Source organism: Lytechinus pictus, chromosome 11 (genome assembly GCF_037042905.1).
Source record: "Lytechinus pictus isolate F3 Inbred chromosome 11, Lp3.0, whole genome shotgun sequence".
In the NCBI taxonomy this organism is placed as follows: Eukaryota; Metazoa; Echinodermata; class Echinoidea; order Temnopleuroida; family Toxopneustidae; genus Lytechinus; species Lytechinus pictus.
In genome coordinates this window covers 28528774-28552092 of record NC_087255.1, presented here as the reverse complement: position 1 = coordinate 28552092, position 23319 = coordinate 28528774, and the positions used below count along the sequence as shown (strand labels likewise).

Here is a 23319-nt window from a genome sequence, read left to right as displayed (position 1 = left end):
ATTCACATTAAAACAACATCGATTCATCATTAATCTCATAATAAATATTTGGTAATAACAGAGTGCAATTAATAATCCAATAAAAGTAATCGAACTTACCAAATATGGCTTTCTGTTTCTTTCTGTATACTTGACACAGCCTTTTTCCTTTTAACGTTAATACTGAAACCATGACAAATATTAATAACACGCGCGCAACTATTATGATTATTATTATTATTATGCGCAAATATACATGGCAACCATGACGCAGCAATCAAGATTAAAATGACACTGATTACGTAACAATTAATGCGCGCATTGCGTCGCAGCAACAGTCATTTATATGAGTATGATGACCACATGAGATGATGGTTATTGTTCTGTTTGTTTTAGAATAAGATGTATCTCTCTTCTCTCTGGGTTATATTCCTTGTATTCAGTAGAGCTCATTATCATTTTGAAAAAAGAGAAAAAGAGAAAAAAAAAAGAAGAGAAAAGAGAAAAAACTGAGAAAGACAAAGGAAATAAAGAGAAAATAAAAGGGAAAAGAAAGGAAAAGAAAGGAAAAGGAAAGGAAGGAGGAAAAAAGAAAAGAAAAAAAAGAAAATGGAAGGAAGAGGAGAAGAAATGAAAGGAAAAAGAATAAAGATGAAGAAATGGAAAAAAAAAATGTATATGCATGTGTGTGTATATACATATTTTTTTTTTTTTACTAACTCGATCATATCCATCTAACTTACAACCTTGATTTAACAATGCACCATTTCATTTATTAAAGCCCTCATTTTGGATGCCCCCATAAATTTCGAATAATCCGAACCTCCCCATATCAAATTTTATATTTTCTCTTTACAAAACAAAACAAACATACATGTATTTGATTGGTAATTATATGCGAGATCATTTCACGGGAAAAGACTCTTTAACAGTTTATTGCTCTATTTCTTTTCCGAGTTTCAAGACTATAGAGTATCCCAAAGGGAGCCCCCTGTCTACACCGGAGAGACAGGACGATGTCTGGACGGTGTCGTTAGAAGGGACGGGATCATGCGGTAACCTGTAAGATACGATAGCCTTTATAATAATAAAAATTATTATTAAAAAACAAGAAACAAAAACAAACAAAGAAAGGAGAGGAACGATTATAAAGGACACGTCAAAGAAAAGAAAGAAAATAATAGTTGACCAAACAAGTTGGCGATAATAGTCAAATATGACTGGTCGCCATTAATTTCCAACAAACAACAACATTAACCTCTTCTTATTTTGAATTTGCTCAAACTTATATTTAGAATTGAGTCAATCTCCAATTCCAAATCCAGTTTCAAACTCTGCAAAATGCAAACACAACCCACAAATGGCACAATACCTCTGAAGGCTGAAACGATAAGGACGTCAACACTATCCTCCTTTTTCAGCTTAGTAATATCACCCAGGCACAGGTCAATCTGACAAACTCCATTTTGAGTTAAAACTTTAATGGAGTTCTCCACAATCAGTCCATCTCCAGCAGCGGCAGCCATTTTTCAAAGTCAAGTCTACACCAAACCGCAGGTGGTTTCCGAAATCCGGATTGCAACAGTGTCGTCGATGTCCAAACTCCAATTCCAAAGCAGCTAGCGTGTCTACCCGGAAGCTAGCTCGCTGGGCCTGCCATGCCGAGTCGGGGGAGCGCGCGCCGGGCCCGGCGCCGGGCCGTCGAACTTCAGTTCGACGGTGTCTGTGCGAAGTACAGTGTATCGGCTTTGACATCGATTACGCAATAGCTTCCAACGTGTAATTGTTTACAACGAGCGAGCAAGTGACGAATCAATGTCAACACGACATACAACAGGCAGGAAAAATATCAACCAGTCGACATCTCGACGGTAAGATCCAATCATTTAGCTCTCAGAATTCACATAGACCTTTAAATTACCTTGGCTGTTTAAAGTTGAATTACCGGTAATAAAAAAATTGCACACTGTCACTGCACTGAGCTGAGCTGAGTAACAAAAGTTAAAATAAATTAAATACATTGTGCCATTTGTGAATTTGTGAATAACCCCGTGAATAACCAGCCCGGATAACCAGTTGGAATGGATGGCAAAAGTAACTGATTGACTATATCTGAAAAGAGCATAAGGCATAACAATCCGACAATTCAACTTTTTAATCGAGTATCAATTGCTTTAAATTCAAGCTTATTTAAATTGATATTGATCCATCATGTTCGGGGACCAGAATAACGTTCGTGAAGTGGAAGAAGCGTTGGCGAGGCACGCCTGTCAACCAGCTGGATTTGGCCTCGGCAGTTTCTTAGACCTGGACCAGCTTGCACAGCAAGTCCAGACCTTAAAGATGAACCTAGATGTATCTGTTTTACCCCAACAGTGCAAGTCCTTCTTCACCATGGAGCCATCAAGTCCAGGAGCAGAATTAGGTGATGGTGGAATGAGCACGATGGAGATGAAGGATTCTGGTGGTGCTCGCTCCCAAGAAGGAGGCTGTTGCTATGGTGATGATGATGAAGTTGGTCTTCTGAACATTCCTGTGAGTATATCTCCAGCTGCTTTGGTTTAGTTCAAGGGAGAAAACTTGAGCTCTCACTTATTGTTGTTGTTTTTTTTACTCTCATCTCAATCTGCAATAGCTTGTTCTTTTCTTTTTTGTTTTTCTATTTTTGTTCCTTGTGATACTTCTTTATTCTGTATTCATGTGTTTATTATTCTTCATTATTTATCATTCTTTACTCATTTTAAATTATTTGTTATTCATCATTCTTATATATTCATTTGTTATTGTTAATTTTCATTAGTCATTGTCCATTATTCACGATTTGATCTAATTTTTCTCTTGTGAATTGAAAAATATTTTCTTAAAATTGTTTTGCTTATTTACCATAGTAATAGTATCAATACAATTATCTATGATTGTCATCCCCCACTCTGCCCTGATGTTGGAAATGATGAGGTTCGTTGTTGCATGCTTGCCTAAGTTGACTGCTGTGAAATTTTCCAAATAAACTTGATTTTTTTTCAGATTACATTCAACTATCATTTTATTAAGCAGTACGAAAAAAACAATGTGGAAGGGCAATGTCCAATTGTTGTTGTTCCTCTTCTCTGTCTAGGTCCAAGCATTTCTTCACATTCTCCAATACCTTGATGCCAAAGACATCTGCAGTCTCAGTTCTACCTGTAGACAGTGCAATAGCTTCTGCAGTGATCAACATCTCTGGAAGTCCGTTCTCAACAAGGACATGGTCAAGTGGTCAGAGGTCAGCCATGGAACCTATCCCACAAACCTCACTGCTTCACAGGATGTGGATTATAAAGATGTGTAAGTTATTTACACTTAACAGATGGAAGAAATGATCTTTAAAAAGATCGCTCAAAACAATTATGAAATAAGTGTATATTAATTTCTAACCCTTATTGAATTATGGGCACCAGCTAGCCTACATGTAAGTGCATGTACTTTTAGGGGATCAAGCCAGGGGAGTAACTGAGAGGGAGAGAAACCGGGAAAGAAGAGGTATCCCCTTACTTTCTTTCTACTACCCCCCTGATCAATGTAAGTTGCAAAGTGGAGAGTATGGGAGCATTTTAATAAAAATCTACTACTTGTCAAGTTGGATATGTTGTGACACCCAATTTCCTCATATGCCAACCTACAAATCTTCTCACATTTAAAGGACAATCATGACAATCAATTCTCGCTACCCCTAATAGCGATTTCGCCGAGATCCGGGAAAAATCCCTGTAACGCGCATTGCATTATGGGATAGCTTTTCGGTATTACAACTTCCTGTTCGGAAGTCCAATGCACTGTTTTGCCATTCAGATCAACAGTGCCGTCATCCACAACAACACAACGTCGTTTTCGCTCGGAAAGTTCGTGATCACAACCCTTTCTTTCACGATACAGTGTAACAGCCTTTTCTGCTAAAGTCACTAATTCTGCCCGACGCTTTCCATATCCCTCTGTCAGTTAAGATTTTTTAAGTTCCGAAACTGATTTTTTATCCATTTTGTGGTCGACGAAAAATTGAACGGAATGAATGCTGTAGTGTATATATTTAGCGTCTAGTCGAATACGATCGTGATGTCAGGCCGGTCACTAAATGCAAAATTTTAAGATATTCATTTTTTGTTTTATTTTTTATAACCAAATAAAAACATGAATAAAAATTATTTTCACGTGAAATATATTTTCTATTTTAATTTATAATTCAAATGGAATCAAAACTGACCAAATTAAATAAAAAGTATGATAATCTGTACATATTACGCTGATTGGCATCGATTTCAGCGTGGTGGAAAACTCAGTATCGCGAACATGCATGACTCTGAACCGGAAGTGGTGATGACGACCCGACGGAGTGAAAATTATCTCGTCTCGCGCATTATGAGATTTTTGTTCCTATTTGGGGTAGCGAGAATTGATAGTACTGTGCCTGAGTAAACCCGATTGCTACTTTTAAATGTGTAGTCTTCTTTATGTAGAAATGGTTGTATGATGAAAGGAAGGTGAATTTTCAAGGTGGTTTTGATTCATTGGTTGTAACCATGGTTTATACAGTAACAGAATTCATATATTATGGTACTATATTTATCAGAATTATCTTTAGGGGATTGCCTGATTCATGATTGTTAAGTTACTGCATTAATAAGCCAGCTTTAAAAAGTCTTGAGGTTTGATCTCCTTCCCTTAGCACCTATGCCCATGAGCAAGGCAAATGGATTAAAAATGCTCTTTCATTAGTACATTTATGGAAATGCCAACAGTGGGCTCAAGGAATAAGATTTAAGCATTTATTTTTTGTTGAATTCTGTTTCATTTTCTCTCTTTTTTTCTGCCTTTTAGCTACATGAGATGTCATCCAGAATTGCAGCAAGATCCAGCCTTCAACCTTGCATCCATTCCGCGACTTCTTTGGTCTTTCCTTCCGCATCGCACCCCCATCATCGTCATGTTCGGCCCCGGCCTAGAGACCGACACCTCTACCATCGTCCGAAAGTTCATCACCGGTCATGGCTCCAACATCATCAAAGTGAACGGTGTCTTTCCGGCAATGTATCCAGGTAGCTTGTAGTTAAGCCCAATTCAATAATAATGATAATACTGGGTAAAATAAATAGTTCTTGTGAAGCGCAGATCACATTTGTCACATTATGACTACGTCTATGCACTTCCAAAAGACTTGGATATTATTACCAAGGCTTTAGCAGCCGTTTACTATACACAAATATATCTAAGAATTAACTCCTTCCAGGTAGCCAGGTACCCATAATACCTATAAACCTGGTTTGAGTGCTTCACAATTTTAATCAATTTTTTGCTGAAGGAAATTTACATTAAAGTGAATGGGAGGTGTATATTCGTTAGTCCAGTTTCACCTCGGTCAGTGTCTAACTCTGTGCTTAAATTATTGGAAGCCAAATTGTGTTTACATTATATGTTGCTTATGTTCTTTCCCCATGCTTTAAAATGATGAATAAAAGTCAAATATATTGACGAATTGAACCTCTACTGTTAAAGATTAGTCTCACAATTGGTTAATGGAAAGTAGACCACAACTTCAGACCAAATTTTGAGTTTTAAAACCCAATTTATGTACTGAAGTGTGTCACAGAGCATCTCATCTGTGAATTCACTGCTAAATTTACTCAGCCAATCAAGTATTTCAGTAGGTTGTAACAGTTGTCAGTGAAAAAAAAAAAAAAAATCTGGGAATCTTTCCCCACAAAGTGTGGATAATGGATGTAGAAAAATTAAACCTGAATTAGGGTTTAATCTTAATTGGATATGAAATAAGAAAAATATGGCATTATGAAGTTTGGTTAATTACTTTAACCAAAGAGTTTAGGCACAAATAAATCGTGGATCCACCCTTGTCTTGTTTCCATGGAAATAAAAGCAACACAGCATATACCACAATACTGAGCACCAATTCTGCTCATGAAAATTTTCAAGAAATCAATTTTCTATATTAAAGTTTCAGATAAAAAGGGTAGTAAAATTTAAATATAGTTCATAGAGTTTTTAATAGTAAGTCAGTGAATGATGAATAATAATGGAGATTGTTATCATATCTCTACAGGTGTTGGTACCGGTTTTGAAGTGACGGTGAATGACAAGAACAGAATGAGACTGGTAGTCCTGTACTCGGCTACTAGGTTGGTATCACTTGTAAATAGTTACTCAGATATAGTGTAATAAAGCTTTTTTTTAAATGTTTTTTCATGAGAGATGCAACAGCAATTATTGCATTTGCATATTGCATATTGTGTATACCCAGATATTAATTGCCTTTAGGACAGATGTAATAGCACTTTAAAGAAATTTACATAAAATATTTCACAAATTGGTTGAAGATCATTTTTACAAAATTATATCAGGCATTTTTTAGCATTGACTGGTGTTCTTTAGAGTGGCAAATCTTGTGAATTAAACCCCAAAGCAATATAATACTTGGTAAACACATTAGTGTTGGAATTAGCATGAGCTAGACACATTTTTCTGAAGTGTCGTGTCATAGGGCTCCTTTTCGGATATTTATTGTTTTTATCTTTTATCCGATTTCTATGAAATTAACAATCAGGATTGTGTCCTTTTTAAATGAATCCTGGTTTATGGGTTCAGTTGTAGAGTACAAATAAACTTTGTGAATATACTATAGAGGTGATGGTTATTATTTTTCAACCATTGTATAAATTCCATGTAATTACTTCAACAGGAAGGAACGTGAAGCACGGGACTCCAATCAGCCCAGAATGAGCAAACTCATCAAACGAACTTCACCTCCCAACCAAGGCGCTGAAGAGGGTGCTAGTCCTAACGATGGAGAGGATCATGGGAATGATGCTCCAGCCAGTCGTTTGACGGTGGATGAAGATTATTTGAACTTTGAACCCAATGATCATGTTAAGTCTATGTGTCGTGTGGTTGGAGGATTTATATTTGTGGTTGATGCAGCACAGCAATTAAACCAAGGTAAAAGACTCTATTTTGACAGGATAAGACACGTTGCAAGATATTAATTTGCAATCAGTATCATATACTGATTTATGAATGATATATCAATTTTAATTGCGAAGAAATTTTACCAGTCAATAAGATTTTTTTCTGGTTTTTCATGTCTCCTGGAGAGGTGTTTAAAATCTGAGATAAAACACAAATTTTATTAATTGAATACAAAAATTGTCGACTTAAGAATTAAACGTAACCTCGGCACCAATCTGGTGTACCCCAAGTTTATCCCGGCTTGACATAGTGGGATGAATTTCTTACATCCCAGATAATATTTTGACAAATTGAATTCTTTGCTTTCAGATGCTTGTAATAAAACAGTACATATGTAATCTACACATTAGATTTCATCTTGAGCTGATAAATCAGAAAGATTTAGGGTCTGATTTAGGCCCAAGAAAGGGTCACCAGTCATGCTCAGAGTCATGTGTAGATTAACTTATACAAATAGCTTCATGAAACACCACTCCAATCAGTATACATTAGCTTTTTCTAAACAATCAAACTCATTTTTTGTTGTAAAATCAGGTTCTTGTAGCTCAGGGAGACCGGAACTATTTGCCTTTATGGATTCAAGATGGACGCCTGAACGGAAGCCCCTCCTTGTTCTTTCCAGCATAGCCAACCCAGATGTACCCAGAATACCTTGCGTGAGAGTAGCGGATCAACTTTCTCTGGACAAGCTACAACGACCTTGGAAGGTAAGTTTTGCTTGTTGCCATTGAGAAAACTTTTTTACAGGTGATAGATGTAAACGATGAAAGTATTTGAGTATTTTTCTTCCAAAAGTTAGCCCCGATGATTTAAAGAATAGTCCAATTATCAGATAGCCCAAGACCAAAAAAGTAGCCTTATGAAATATATGATTAATTTATTGTTTAAATAGGGTTTGATACAGCCTGAAATAAAACTTGCGTGAGCCTTTCTGCTTGTACAATCATATTGTGCACATTTTTTTTGAGGGAGTTGATTATTATTGGGATGCTTAACTTTGGGGCAGTTGATAATATGGTGATTGTAGATAAATGCCAGTTGTGGTAGTGAATTCAAAATGAGTTCATTAAGAATCCAGTAACATAACTACCCAAGTGTCTATAGGTATGAACACAACTATGTGCCAAAGGATTCTGGAATTCTGAGAAAATAAGCAAAAAAAGCATGATGTAGGGACAGTGATTTTCCGCGATCGCGGAAAACGGACGGAATTCACGGAATCGGCCTTTTGAAACGGAAAGTGGCTTTTCAAACGGAAAATCACAGAAAACTTGTTTTTTCTCAAAATGCACAAAATATCAACAGAAATTAATCCCAAATCCTCAACAAAATACGAATATCAACTGAAAAAAACATGATCTCACTTTGCAACAACAATCATGACAATCAACACATCGTAACTACACTCAAGCCCCTCCATCACTCGATCGTATCTAAATTAGTTTACACTGACGTCCGCATATAAAGTAGAATACGGCCGTGTGTTGCTGCCCTCTGCGTTCGGTCATAATACAATGATCACGGTGATTCAACAAATCCAAAAGGGCGGATAGGTCGGAAGTCGTCGACTGCTCAAAACGATGTCCAAAAAGTCCCCAAATCAGCAATAAAATCCCATGTAACCATAAAATAATATGAAAGGTGAGGATGTATTAATGTTGATTATGTTTCTCTAAATAGTTTTTGAGCTCGAATCTCTTCGATTGAAATGGATTTTAAAGCGATGTTGGTACATTGGTAGATGCAAATTTTGACCAGCGCTAGCATTTTGACATCGCGCTACTCATTGCGTATTGGTTTTCTATGTAAACGAAATTGTCACTTTTTCATGTACACAAAGTCTATGGGGAAACGGAATTTCCGTTTTCAGACATGCTGAAACGGAATTTGAGATTTTCTGAAACGGAAAAGGCAATTTTTAGAAACGGAAAATCACTGTCCCTAATGATGTTCCAACCAGATGTCGGGTCTTTTTCCAAGCAATAATACACTGCCCCACATCTTATCTATGTTGGCGATCTACAGTGTAATTCTTTTTCACCTTAGATTTCATGAGTTCAGTTAATGGAACTGCACCAGATCTAGATCTAAGATGATATAGTTAAAGTTAACCTTGGTTTTACAGACTTTTTCATAAAATCTTTATTTACTACAGGTACTTTCATTAATATTTAGTTTCTGACATTTCTTTTTTCTCCTTCAGGTTGTTGACTGTGACATATCTACTCTGAGTGGCCTTTCAGAGGGGGTTGATTGGCTCGTTGGATCAGCGCCGAAAATGTAAGGAACCCTAGAACCCCTTCTAGATCATCTTGATGTTGATTGGTTACTCGGCAACAGCAGGGAGGAATCTCTTTGACCTTTCAGTTAGGAGGGAGTTCAACTACAAACTCATTTAAAACCAATCTGAGGAAACATTGGTCAAGTAAGAAAAGTAAACTTGACCCAGAAGAAGTTGTCAACTGCCTATGTTCTTTAGCGGCACAGAGCATTTGATGATATAGAACTTCATCATCTTGATGGTTGCAAAGGGGCAAATATTTCTTTATAACTTTAAGGCTACTTTAAAGGTGGACTATTTGACCATGCCTTACATTGAAGGAGGGAAAACTTGATGTTTCTATTTTCATGTAATGGAATACAAAAGAAATAGTGTGTTTGTGTGTGATGTCATCTCTCATTTGCATAATCCTGCATTTCTGCATTAATGTAAAGATAAGTGAAAATTTTAAATGCTATAAAGATGTATTGTGCATAAAACGATGATAGTAAGTGAAAGTTTCAAAATGCTATTTTGTTTATATGTTACAAATTATGTATAAATGATTAGAAATTTGATTGGAATCATGTAGAATTTCAAATTTTCAGCCGTTTCCTTGGCTCATTGAGACATCTTTGATGTACGTTCCTCCATGTTATCTGTGTGAATCAATGAATTGATAAAAACTACCCATCTTTAAATTTGCCCCTAATACAAATGGTCCACATTCCAACAGAATTGAGTGGTCATGTGCAATATTAAGTTATATATGAAGAGATCTCAGCAGAAATTTGATTATTAAGCAACTCTGTGAAGGTAAAAGTTGTGTCTCTCTTGCTCTCAGGGAACCCATAATCTGCCCACATTTCATCATAGGAAAAACATTGGGTGATGTGAGGTGCCATAAAAAGTCTGAAGTCTGGTTTAACCTAGGCCATGGTCTAACTCTGTGTTGAAATTATGGAAAGCCAAAAATGTCAAAATCTTGTGAGCATTGTATGTTTCTTGTGTCCTCAATACTCTTTCATCATGATACAATGGCAAATAAATCTGGTTCAGTTAAAGTACTAATCCCAGACTGTTATGAATCACCTGTGTAAGAGATGAGCTTGTAAACCGAACCTGTAATGTTAAAAGATTTATGTCCCCATTATCTATACATAGTTAAAACCAACTTTAGACCAGGAGGTTTAAATTAAACCAGAGTTACGAATACAAGCCATAGTGCCAGTACAGTGGGATCCCTGATAAAAGTGTGGCACAGAATTTGGACAAGGTGCCATATAGTACAGGTTTGCCCATTTGCAGGTTGACAAGTCGTATAATTTTCTTGTAATTGTTATGATAGTCATTGTGTAATAGGTTGTTCGTTTTAGGCAGCTGGGGGTTTCATAGCAAATCTTGAAACCCTTTATCACATTTTTCATCATGTGTTTGGTTTATGTATTCCGGTCAAATACATTTTCATTATTAATATTATAATGAGGGAAATGAAGATAAAGAAAATAGTGATAATGATAGTAATGGTAATGATGATGATGATAACGACGATGATGATGAATAAAGCGATAATGATAATAGTAATAATAATAATGATAATGATGGTAACGATGATGATAATGATAAAAACTGATAATTATAATAATAGTAACAAGATTGACTCATGAACCACGAGTCTCGCCTTATTTTGCGATCAATAAAGATGCAATAAGATCTTTTGACCCCTAGATGACCTTTTACCTTAAGATCCTCAAGAAAATAATATAAAATTGATTGTTTTCATCAGCGTTCTTCAAAAAAAAAAATTTTTTGATAGGTCTTAAGCTATGAAGAATCATGGTGATAGATTTGTTATTTTAAAGTTATTAATATAATATAATCTATATTTTTCTAGAATGTCATACTTGCTGCCTGTTTTCTGTGCAGTGCCTATCTGTGTTTTCTTATGACTCTTATATTTTGAACACAGTGTACTTAAATTTATTATGAAAAGTTGTATGGTGCATATCTTTTATTTCTAAGTCTGCAAAACATGCAATTTGGCATAGAGTTTTAGTCTGAATATATTCATAGTTTATAATATTTAATATGTCACACTGATGGATCCATATTTATAAAAGTTTGAGGATGTTGTGTGGGAAGGGGGGATATGACTAATAGGAGCAAAAGGGGAAAAATATGCCGAACTAGAAGTCTAGATGCAAAGTCTCTGCCAATCCTCATACATTTATGTATTTGTCTGTTTGTTGAATAATAATATCGATATTGGTCTTGGACACCAATTTCTGTAATAAACCTTGGCTTTCTGTATAAAGATAGTCATTTGTAAATATAGATATTATATATTTTACATGCAAATTTATGTAAATTAAAAATGGCTGAAAAGAAAAATCATTGTATGCTAGTCTGATTATATTTCACATTTTCAATTAGTTTTATCTTATGTGGAGTTTTGTGGAAATATCAAGTGTAATGAATTAAGTATTTGATAAATATAGATATATTTATTTAAATACAAAAATTAATATCATGCAATTATTATCTACTTTTAAAATCAAATCTTAATGATAAATCTGTATCTATCGTCAATTTTTTTCTTACTTCAATTTGCTTAAGCAGGGTTAACCATGTAGCCTGCGATCAGTATCTTTATGATAGAGGGCGAGATCTGGGGGAAGGAAAGAGAAAAGAGCTGGGGCTATCCTGGGGACAAGGCCGGAGAAAGGGCGAGAGAGATATATACACATAAGTAGAGAGAGAGAGGGAGAAAAGGTGGAGGGAGGGGTGAATTTCATGTAACATTTGCCACACAAGTGAAGTGGAGGTATTGAATAGACTACTTTCTTTCTCTCTTTCTCCTCAATCTTCATCTTCTCCATCGTTTTTTTTTCTTGTTCATCCCTTTCTTCTCCCTTTCCTATCTCCTCATCTGCCTCCTTGTCTTTTGCTCTGTCTTCTTCTCCACTTTCTTCTTTGTCCCCTTCTCTCTCATTACTTCTTCTTTTTATTCATCTCATTCATCTTGCTCTTCCACATCACTTCCCTCCTCCTCCTCCTTATTGTTCGTCTTTTTGTCGTGATTCTTCTTCCTTTTGTTCTTTCCAACCTCTTCGATTTTCTATAAGGAGCTAGATATCAATAAATTTGCTTGAATGTCACGGGGATATCTCCTTGGGTTATCAGAGAGAAGTTTCCTTAGTCATGGGGGCGTCTCTCAGACATCTGCTTTAATGATGATAAACAAAAATAGTCTGACCCTAAGCCAAATAATTGTTCGAAAAAGAATACAAGTTTCCGCAACTGATGATGGAATCGTCACCGCTTGGAACTCTCTTAAGATCCCATAAGATAATAAAAGTGGTTTTGGCTCCTTCAACTGAGTCTTTCAGGAGCCACCTTGAACCACTCACCCTTAGCTCTCCAGTTGAGATGCATCTTCTTACTTGCACTATAGTTTAGTTATGTTCAACTGCACCAAATGTCATGTGTTTTTGTGATTGCGGCCTCAGTAAAGTACGACTATACTCTTTAAAGAGGACCTACTCAACGGAAGAAGAAGAAATCTAAAAAATTCTTGCAATTTCTCGGAGACTGTCGCGGATACGTCTCTTCTACTACCAAAATGTAGAGTTACAAACACGAACTTCAGCTTTTCAAGCCCATGGAGATGGCTCTTTACCCCCTCCCCCCTTTACCCTGCACAAAATCGATACATGTCCAGTTTCCCCACCTCTCTCGTTATGTAGAGAGATGATTGTCCTGCCAGTGTCCAAACTAAACAAATCGTCATAGAAAGTTAACCTATTGTCCGATCCCCAACACAATATTTGCACTCACACCACTCAGTGCCATACACAGGTGCATATTCTTCGCATCATTTTATGTTTTGGGGTGGTTTTGGCGTCCTTAATTAAGATGGCGCCTGCATAGATACGTATCGCACTGTAACCTGCAACGCCATGACGAGCAGCTGTCGTGTATAATCGTGTGCAAAATAGGTAATATTTTTCACTTCTGATATTTTTTATCAGGAACTTTAATAGGAATATATCAAGATTATTTTGTTAGGATACATTCTTGTGTGGCCACTGTGCAAACAAGTTTCGGTTTTAAAGGGTATATAGGCATAGTCCACCTTTTGCTTTGATGACATCTATATTACATTTTATTGTATTTTCATGGTTGAAGAACTCGACAATTTCTTATATGTATAATTAGTAACCGTCATGCATTTTGGGGGTTAAATTATCATGTAAAAATAAGTGGAGAAAACGTTTCAATGTTTATATAAGAGACTAATAAATTGAAATCTCGAGTTGAATTCGACAGTGAATAACTTAAACAAAATTTAGTGTTTTGATGTGCCTACAAATAACCGAAAGATTCAATGTGGCACAACAATTCCAGTTTGTGCATATAATGTTATGCTATATATATGCAATTATAATATGTTTCCATGTTGGTCTGGTCTTTATGTCATTTTTCTTCTTTACTTTGTTCGTGATCACTTTATATGTATTGATCATTGTTTTAATGCAAGGACCAAGCTAAGTAAAGTAACTGTACTCCTCAATAATGAGCAAATGAATAATGGAACGGGGATCAGCCATAACTTATATCGTGGCTTCAGGTAGGCCTACTAAATATCATAATATAATGTTATTCTAGATTAAAAAAAAATAGGAGTGGAGAATTTTAGATAAATGTGTCCTTTATTTTTTAAGAATGGCAAAACATATATGAAATATTTTGGCTCTAGTTGATTATCTTGAGATATGTAGGCCTATATCTCGCATTCATCTAATTATAAAAAAGAAATAATCCAAGTGATTGGATATGATGATGATGATCTACAACATTTACACTGAAACATATTTCTGTTAAAACACCCATAGGTACAGTACGTCTCATCCAATAAGTTAATTACTATAGTAATGAACTTATTGGATGAGACTGCACCGTTGTCATGGTTGTGTAGCTGAAATAAGTGAGTTTTGAGGGGCGATTTGAAGAGTAAGACACAAAACTCTTAATGAAACTTAATCTAAACGGAATTCAAATTAACTATTCATGTTGATATTTTATGCCCTTTTTATTCCTAGAAATAAACATGAAATCTTCAGGACTGATCTTCGTTATAATCGGGCTTTCTCTTTTGTATATAGGTAAGTCAACATCTTGTTTAAAACAAAATTAATCAACTATTAAACAATTATGCGTCCGCCTCATAAACTCTCTCATATATACTGCATGTTTTTAAACCATGCATTGTTAACTGGAAGTTAGAGAAAATTAAATCTAGTTGACGTGATTAGATGAAATTACATTTTTTAAATAATATTGATAAATCTAAAATAAATGAACTACTACTACTACTACTACTACTACTACTACTACTACTACTACTACTACTACTACTACTACTACTACTACTACTACTACTACTATACTACTACTACTGCTGCTACTACTACTGCTTCTGCTGCTACTTGGGTCTAGAATTTACACAATACTGCATTACAATGATCATGCATATGATTTTTTTTTTGGGGGGGGAGGAGTGGTAAAGGGGGTGGTAAAAGGAGGTAAAGGTGGTAAGATGTGGTTCAAAGCTCAGCATGATTGTTTGGGGGAGAGGTTGTAAAATTAAGTTAATTTACGTTTTCAGAAAATAGGAGCATATATGACCTCTTATTTACCCAATATTGACTCAATTTTGACACAACCATTACTCTAATTTTTCTTCCCTTTTCCCCAATGGAATGAAATGTGATAAGCTTGCTTTTATTCTCGTTTATATTGAAATAAATTACCTAAGAAACATGCATACATGCTTTAACCCAACATTAGGTTAATATTGACACAACTTTTTTCAAACAATGGATTCGAAAGTGATAGTTCATTTTTTTTTTGGTTCTGATGAAGTAAATTTTACCCAATAAACATCGATTTTCCATCCTTTTAACCAAAATATTGAGTGATTATTCACACAAAATTTTAATATATGTTTGTTTTTACAGTGGAAGGAAATGTAATAAGTCTGGGAAGCATGCTCGGATGGCTAGATCCGAAGCTTCATTCTATATTTGGAGCTTATGGAAGATTCAATGGATATGGTTGTTACTGTGGAATTGGTGGGACAGGATTGCCTAAAGATGAAATAGACTGGTAAATATCCCTTTTCTATTTCGAGGCGCAGTGTTATTATTATCAAATCATATATATTGTAGAAATGAAATAATGTAATATTACAGTAAAAGTCGTCAAAGTAAATTTTCATTGCTATCATCTGATTATTATCAGTAATGAATGCTAATCAGGGAGTTGCCTAGATAGGCATATATTGCCGTTTTGCTACTTCCTCGCATCCCATTCAGTACCTTAGGTATTTTGTTATTTTGTCCAAATTTTGCAATTTTCATTGTTATTTTACTCTATCATTATGGAATCATTATTTTGATTTTTTCGATCACGATGTACTGTATTTTGTTTGTTTTGTTAGAGATGTGAAAATAAATGAATTTGAATTTGATCAGCGTAACCGCTCGAAACTTAAAAAAATCACTTCAAAACATAATTGAATCCTATTTTTTTCATCTTATTTTTGTAAGATATTGCTGGATGACTTTGTAATGCCTTTCTCCTTTAAACTTACATCTTTCTCTCTATTTATGTATCAGAATAGTTTGCTGGATGATGCATGCTGTGTTTATTATTATTATTATTATCATCATCATCATCATCATCATTATCATTATTATTATAATTATTATTGTTATCATTATTATTATAATTATTATTGTTGTTATTATTATTATTATTATTATCATCATCATCATCATCATCATCATCATCATCATCATCATCATCATCATCATCATTATTATTATTATTATTATTCCTCTAAACAGGATCAAGTCCGTATTTTTTTCTTGAATAACTTTGCTCTAACAAAAAGCACCAAGTAATTTCAAGTGCAACTAGGAACTTTACACTACTAATGTCCGAGAGTCTTTCTTATCAATCTGGTTGTACCCAAGATAGCTGCCTTCTGAATGTCGTACATCCGAAGGTGAGGAGAGATCTTGGTTATGCAGGCTTCCATTCCCTTCTTCACCATTCCTGAGTGACCAATGATGACTGGTGTGACCTCTGCTTTCACGTTCCACATCCTCTCGATCTCAATCCTTAGGTCTTGATACTTGAGCCGTTTGTCTCTTTCCTTTACAGCAATGTTGATATCATGGGGAACAGAGACCTCAATGATATTTACTACGTTGTTGTCTCTGACGATGATGTCCGGCTTGTTGCAGTTGATGGTTCTATCCGTTAGTATGCCACAGTTCCAATATATGGTGCTGTTATTGATCGTGGTGATCGTTTGTGGCTGATGTTCCCAAGCGTGATCACAAGTCATTTTACCGCGATCCTTCAGTAGTTGCCAATGGATAACTTTGGCAATATTGTCATGTCTTGTGATGTACTCAGTTCCAGCAAGAGTCGAACATGCTGATACCAAATGCATGATTGTTTCGGTCTCTTTTCCACACATCCTGCAAGTGTCGTCTGTGTCTCTTCTGAGGATAGATTTTTCGTAGGCACGGGTCCTCACCACCTGGTCCTGAATAGCATAGACGAACCCTTCAGTTTCACCTCTTAGTCCCGCCGACTTAAGCCATTTATTATTATTATTATTATTATTATTATTATTATTATTATTATTATTATTATTATTATTATTATTCCTCTAAACAGGATCAAGTCCGTATTTTTTTCTTGAATAACTTTGCTCTAACAAAAAGCACCAAGTAATTTCAAGTGCAACTAGGAACTTTACACTACTAATGTCCGAGAGTCTTTCTTATCAATCTGGTTGTACCCAAGATAGCTGCCTTCTGAATGTCGTACATCCGAAGGTGAGGAGAGATCTTGGTTATGCAGGCTTCCATTCCCTTCTTCACCATTCCTGAGTGACCAATTATGACTGGTGTGACCTCTGCTTTCACGTTCCACATCCTCTCGATCTCAATCCTTAGGTCTTGATACTTGAGCCGTTTGTCTCTTTCCTTTACAGCAATGTTGATATCGTGGGGAACAGAGACCTCAATGATATTTACTACGTTGTTGTCTCTGACGATGATGTCCGGCTTGTTGCAGTTGATGGTTCTATCCGTTAGTATGCCACAGTTCCAATTTATTATTATCATTATCATCATTATTATTATTATTATTATTATTATTATTATTATTATTATTATTATTATTATTCCTCTAAACAGGATCAAGTCCGTATTTTTTTCTTGAATAACTTTGCTCTAACAAAAAGCACCAAGTAATTTCAAGTGCAACTAGGAACTTTACACTACTAATGTCCGAGAGTCTTTCTTATCAATCTGGTTGTACCCAAGATAGCTGCCTTCTGAATGTCGTACATCCGAAGGTGAGGAGAGATCTTGGTTATGCAGGCTTCCATTCCCTTCTTCACCATTCCTGAGTGACCAATGATGACTGGTGTGACCTCTGCTTTCACGTTCCACATCCTCTCGATCTCAATCCTTAGGTCTTGATACTTGAGCCGTTTGTCTCTTTCCTTTACAGCAATGTTGATATCATGGGGAACAGAGACCTCAATGATATTTACTACGTTGTTGTCTCTGACGATGATGTCCGGCTTGTTGCAGTTGATGGTTCTATCCGTTAGTATGCCACAGTTCCAATATATGGTGCTGTTATTGATCGTGGTGATCGTTTGTGGCTGATGTTCCCAAGCGTGATCACAAGTCATTTTACCGCGATCCTTCAGTAGTTGCCAATGGATAACTTTGGCAATATTGTCATGTCTTGTGATGTACTCAGTTCCAGCAAGAGTCGAACATGCTGATACCAAATGCATGATTGTTTCGGTCTCTTTTCCACACATCCTGCAAGTGTCGTCTGTGTCTCTTCTGAGGATAGATTTTTCGTAGGCACGGGTCCTCACCACCTGGTCCTGAATAGCATAGACGAACCCTTCAGTTTCACCTCTTAGTCCCGCCGACTTAAGCCATTGATGTGTGTCTTTCTGGTCTACGAACTCCCGATGCGTCTGTTTTTCATGGTGGCCATGAAGTCGCTTGGATTTAAGTTGCTCTTGAAGTTTCTTGTGAAAGGAGCATTTAAGTCTTGCCTTCTCTTTTTCACCGTAGGGTAGTGTCAGTCGATGTTGTGCCAATAAGATAGATGCTTGCTTGTTAATGGAGTATATTGCCTGACATTTATCATAATCGAGGGATATACTCGTCAGTATATCAGGTATTATTATTATTATTATTATTATTATTATTATTATTATTATTATTATTATTATTATTATTATTATTATTATCATTATTATTATTACTATTATTATTATAGACATTTCCATATTTATATTATTCTATTTTTTAGTTGTTGTCAGCAGCACGATGCCTGTTATCAGAGTTTATCAGACGAAGGATCGTGTACAAACAAAGGAACATTCAGTCATCTTTATCCATTCACTAAATACACAAAGGATGGAAGACCTCACATCAAATGCAGTGAGTAAAACAAATTCTAAATTCCTTAATATAGACTTCTTTTTTTCTTACAATGTACTTCGGCTTTTGCATAGAATAAAAACGAACTTAAACTGAGCTCAAAGATGATTTACTCTACAAAATGGAAATTCATGAGATAAATATTTGGTTTGTAATATCTGGTATAATAACACACATTGATAGTTTTATCCACATTATATTGATAACGTATGTTATTTATTCCATTTCTTCAAAGAAGGTGGTTTTTACCTAGTGAAAAAGAGATGTGTTTGAGTCTGTAAGGTCAACAAATTTCAATTCCTAGCTAACATGGATTGATGATATTAATTTACCTTATTGTCATAAAAAAAATCCTCAGAATAATAATTCACTCAAATCTATCATTTAAACTCCTTAAAAATCAATTATTCTATTTTCTCTTATTTGAGTGGAAAGATCCAGTGCAGATCGAGTACAGGCATGGAGGTGTAAGTGGAGGGGGGGGGCGCCCAAGTAATATATAGTGAAGAAGTGAAAGAATATTAAACAGGTGGACTTGCAAATGCAAATACACAACAATTTATTATATTTTAAAATAAAACTTAACTTCTTTCTTCTCCCCTATACAATATACCCATGACCACCGGTTTAAAATATTTATACCCATGATTTTTTTTGTACCTTATTAATTATAATGTGGCACTGAATCTACAATTTTAGCAAGAAAATTGCAATATCTTGTATGCTTAGGTTTTTATACATTATTATACATTATTTTCTAAACCCTTTTCCCGATTGCATAATATTTATAAAAGCAATCAAACCATTTTAAATTGTGATACCATATAGTTCATTATCCAATAGGAGTTTATTCTAAAAAATAAACAAAGGGAATTAATGGTAATAAGAATGAATCTATTTTATTAAGAGATATAATTGTTATAACTAAGTAATAAGTTTGTCTGTTTACCTTTTTTTTTCTTTAGCGGAATCTAACGACCCATGTGCCTACGAACTCTGCCAATGCGATCGATCGGCTGCTATTTGTCTATCTAAACATGAATCCAAATACGATATTCAGTATAAGAATTACAACCGGAAGACAAAATGTGAGAGACGGAAGTGGATGCAAGCTGACTTTTGTCCACTAGAATAAGAAGGAGCGGCACCAGCGTATTTTGACTTTTTTAAGGGAGGGGGGGCAGATAATATATATTCTTTTAATTACAGTGGTAATAAAGAGTTCAATACACGATCAAAAACTCTTTTTTATTCTCTTTTGTCTTCTATTCTCCCTTTCTTTATCTGTTATGGTCTTTCTCGTCTTTCTTCTACTTTGTTTTTACTATTTGGAAAACAATAGAGGCGCCCTTAAGCGCCGCCCCTAATATGCAGTCAATAAACTTTCCAACATGAATACCACCGATCCACCTATCTGTTCGACAATTTCATACATTTGAGTATGTTGCTACAGCCACTCTGAAACACACTCCAAATCGACCGGTTGTGGATACCATTGGTGGAAATAACGTCCTAGCTTTGATCGGCCGTCTGGGTCCCGTAACACAAAGATTAGCGATTAATCGCTAAATGAAATGGCCTATCAAGATCATCGTTGCATGAGCATTTTGCTCAGTGGACTGACTAGGAAGCAATCAGAATTGTTCTTTCAAAATTAGTGATTAATCCTAACCATTGTGTAATTTACGGAAGTCGGGGCACAGAAGGACATAACTCACTGCTTATGGCATTTTGAGAAATCGCATCAACTAATCAGTATATAGCACCATGGACTTACTGGAAATGATAAAGCCTTCAAATTCTTTTAAAATTAAGACTCTAAAGTCTTAAATTCAATCCATATTCATATTGCATAACAAAACAACAACGACAAAGATTTCATCACATCTCAGTCATGTTAATGAAGTAAATATTTTGTTACTAAAACACGCAGTCGCACATATGATTTACAACATTTTACTTGGATCATCAAACACAACTTTTCTCAAAATCATTGGTGTATTCTGAGAATTCCAGTAGTTAACACCTTTGGTTTTTCAGCCACCTTATTATACCCATTCACAAGTTTATGCAAATAATTATGTTGACAGGTTAAAAGGGAAGGGAAGGAAAAAGAGAAGTAAAAACAGAAATTAGGGAGTATAAACAATAAAAGTATTAGTTTTATATAGCACTATTTTTCCCTCTGTGTTTAATTTGACAAAGGATAGCGTCACCTTATGTCTGTACATATACATGTATTATGAGAATCATGTTGTAATTTAAATTGTATAAAAGAATTGTAAAAAATGTATATGTAAATTAATATTTTGTTGTAAACAACTTTCAAGTTTGATATTTGGTCGTTTATATGTATGTACTACCAACTGACTATTTATAGGTGGAGTGTGGAGGGTGGGGGGGGGGGGGTAGATGCGAGAAAGACAGGAGAGTTGAAAAGTGGGAGAACGGGAATTATGAAAGGGGTGGGAGTGCATAGGGAGAAGAAGAATGAGAAAGTGGTTCAGATTCAGATCGTCCATTTTATCAAGATTTGACAAATGTGCAATGTTGAGTAAAATATACAAAATAAAATAAATATTGAGTAGATTACAGCACATGAAAAATATAGGTATAGAAGGAGGCTGGGGGAGAGGGGGGGGGGGCAGACCGTCAGACAAGAGAAGGAGAGAGGGAGAAAGAGAGGTGGAGAGGGGAGAGAATGGAAGAGAGAGGGGCGGGGGATACATGATGGAAGGCAGATGACACTAGGGCAAAGATACCATTTTCATTGTGTTATGTGCCTCTTATTACTGAATAAAGAAGAAGAAAAAAAAAAGAGAAAAGAGAAGAAGAAGAAGAAGACGAAGAAGTTATTATTATCATTATTTATGGAGCAGATGTGTTGAAGTTATGATAATAATCAGTGAATAAAGATATGAATATAATTAAAGATTGGCATAATCATACATGAATGAATGAGTGCGTGATGCAGGTAGGTCATATTTATTTTACGAGAAGTCGGATAATGCGGCAAAGTTAAACACAGGGCGTGTTTTAAGGAACAACTTGCCAGCATGGTCGGAAATCCCAGGGGGACGCGTCCCCCTACCAGAAAGAGTAGGGGACACAATATCAAATGCCCCCCTACTATTTTTGGTCTTTCATGATGGAGAAAAAACATTATTCAAAACCGAAATAATACCTGTATTTTTTACTAAATGACCTTACATTTTGGGTAAAAAACTTTTTTTTTTTTTTTTTTTTTTTTTTTTGGGTGGGGGCTTGCCGAATTTTCCAGCCCCTGGTCTCCCCTACCTTGGGGGACAGATTTCCGCCCATGCTTAATTGCCAATGATTTTAACTGACAAATTTTCTCTGAGCCAATCAGGAGCAAGTATTGCAGTTGCTTATCGATAATTTCTTTTATGAAATGCTCACATGGAGTTTGTTTCCTAAGCTTGACAGTGAAGTTGGAATTACACTTGACCCATACACTTGACTGCGTAAAATATGCTGGTTTTCATTCTATTAATTCGCATTAAAATTAACCAAGGTCGTTCTCCTCCTCAACTATCACCCGACTATTTACATGTGGAGTGTGGATGGGGGGGGGGGGGTAGATGTGAGAAAGACAGGAGAGTTGAAAAGTGAGAGAACGGGAATTAGGAAAGGGATGGGAGTGCATAGGGAGAAGAAGAATGAGAAAGTGGTTCAGATTCAGAGTGATTTCTTTTGTCTTCATGCATGCAGATTTGAAAAATTTGCAATGTTGAGTAAAATATACAAGATAAAATAAATATTGAGTAGATTACAACACATGAAAAATATAGGTATATAGAAGGAGGCTGGGGAGAGCAAGAGGATGGGGAGATAGGGGGCAGACCGACAGAGAAGAGAGGGAGAGAGAAAGAAAGAGGGAGAGAGAGAGAGAGGGGGGGTTGGAAGAGAGAGGGGCGGGGATACATAATGGAAGGCAGATGACACTAGGGCAAAGATACCATCTTCATTGTATTGTGTGTGTCTCTTATTACTGAATCAAAAAAAAAAGAAGACGAAGAAGAAGTTATTATTATTATTTATGGAGCGGATGTGTTGAAGTTATGTTAATAATCAGTGAATAAAGATATGAATATAATTATAGATTGGCATAATCATACATGAATGAATGAGTGCGTGATGCAGGTAGGTCCTATATATTTCAGGAGTAATCAGATAATGCAAAGTTAAACACAAGGCGTGTTTTATGGAACATCTTGCCAGCATGGGGCGGAAATCCCAGGGGGGACGCGTCCCCCTACCAAAAATAGTAGGGGGGCACAATAAATGTCCCCCTACTAGTTTTGGTCTTTTATGATGGAGAAAAAACATTATTCAAAACCGAAATAATACCTGTATTTTTTACTAAATGACCTTACATTTTGGGTAAAAAACTTTTTTTTTTTTTTTTTTTAGGGGGGGGGGGGCTTGCCGAATTTTCCAGCCCCTGGTCCCCCTATCTTGGGGGACAGATTTCAACCCATGCTTAATTGC

At 35.7% G+C, this 23319-nt stretch overlaps 2 protein-coding genes across 5 annotated transcripts; both read left to right on the top strand.

Annotated features, from left to right (window-relative positions):
- The first annotated feature begins 1391 nt into the window (after positions 1-1391).
- LOC129271634 (F-box only protein 4-like) lies at positions 1392-11659 on the top strand. 4 transcript variants are annotated; one of them, XM_054908937.2, is made up of 8 exons: positions 1392-1850; positions 2356-2514; positions 3095-3303; positions 4831-5048; positions 6068-6143; positions 6704-6960; positions 7525-7697; positions 9194-11659. In XM_054908937.2, exons 2-8 carry the CDS (start codon positions 2374-2376, stop codon positions 9272-9274), a joined length of 1155 nt encoding a protein of 384 aa, XP_054764912.2. In that variant the 5' UTR covers positions 1392-1850; positions 2356-2373; the 3' UTR covers positions 9275-11659. The 4 variants fall into 4 exon arrangements, with proteins under 4 accessions (XP_054764912.2, XP_063962348.1, XP_063962347.1 ...); XM_064106278.1 differs by having other exon boundaries at positions 4831-5051; positions 9194-11631; XM_064106277.1 differs by lacking the exon at positions 1392-1850 and having other exon boundaries at positions 2122-2514; positions 4831-5051; positions 9194-11631.
- Positions 11660-13038: 1379 nt separating this feature from the next.
- On the top strand, positions 13039-21129 carry LOC129271633 (phospholipase A2-like). Its single transcript, XM_054908935.2, has 5 exons — positions 13039-13248; positions 14353-14415; positions 15271-15418; positions 18677-18807; positions 19773-21129. Exons 2-5 carry the CDS (start codon positions 14361-14363, stop codon positions 19940-19942), a joined length of 504 nt encoding a protein of 167 aa, XP_054764910.2. The 5' UTR covers positions 13039-13248; positions 14353-14360; the 3' UTR covers positions 19943-21129.
- The last annotated feature ends 2190 nt before the right edge of the window (positions 21130-23319 follow it).

Excerpts from the sequence above, each read along its gene's own strand:
- LOC129271634 (XM_064106277.1), top strand. The coding sequence starts at position 2,191 with ATGTTCGGGGACCAGAATAACGTTCGTGAAGTGGAAGAAGCGTTGGCG. Across the intron at positions 5,052-6,067 it reads TCCGGCAATGTATCCAGGTA|GTGTTGGTACCGGTTTTGAA; the intron begins GCTTGTAGTTAA and ends ATATCTCTACAG. Across the intron at positions 6,961-7,524 it reads AGCACAGCAATTAAACCAAG|GTTCTTGTAGCTCAGGGAGA; the intron begins GTAAAAGACTCT and ends TTGTAAAATCAG.
- LOC129271633 (XM_054908935.2), top strand. The coding sequence starts at position 14,361 with ATGAAATCTTCAGGACTGATCTTCGTTATAATCGGGCTTTCTCTTTTG. Across the intron at positions 14,416-15,270 it reads GCTTTCTCTTTTGTATATAG|TGGAAGGAAATGTAATAAGT; the intron begins GTAAGTCAACAT and ends TTGTTTTTACAG. Across the intron at positions 15,419-18,676 it reads CCTAAAGATGAAATAGACTG|TTGTTGTCAGCAGCACGATG; the intron begins GTAAATATCCCT and ends TCTATTTTTTAG.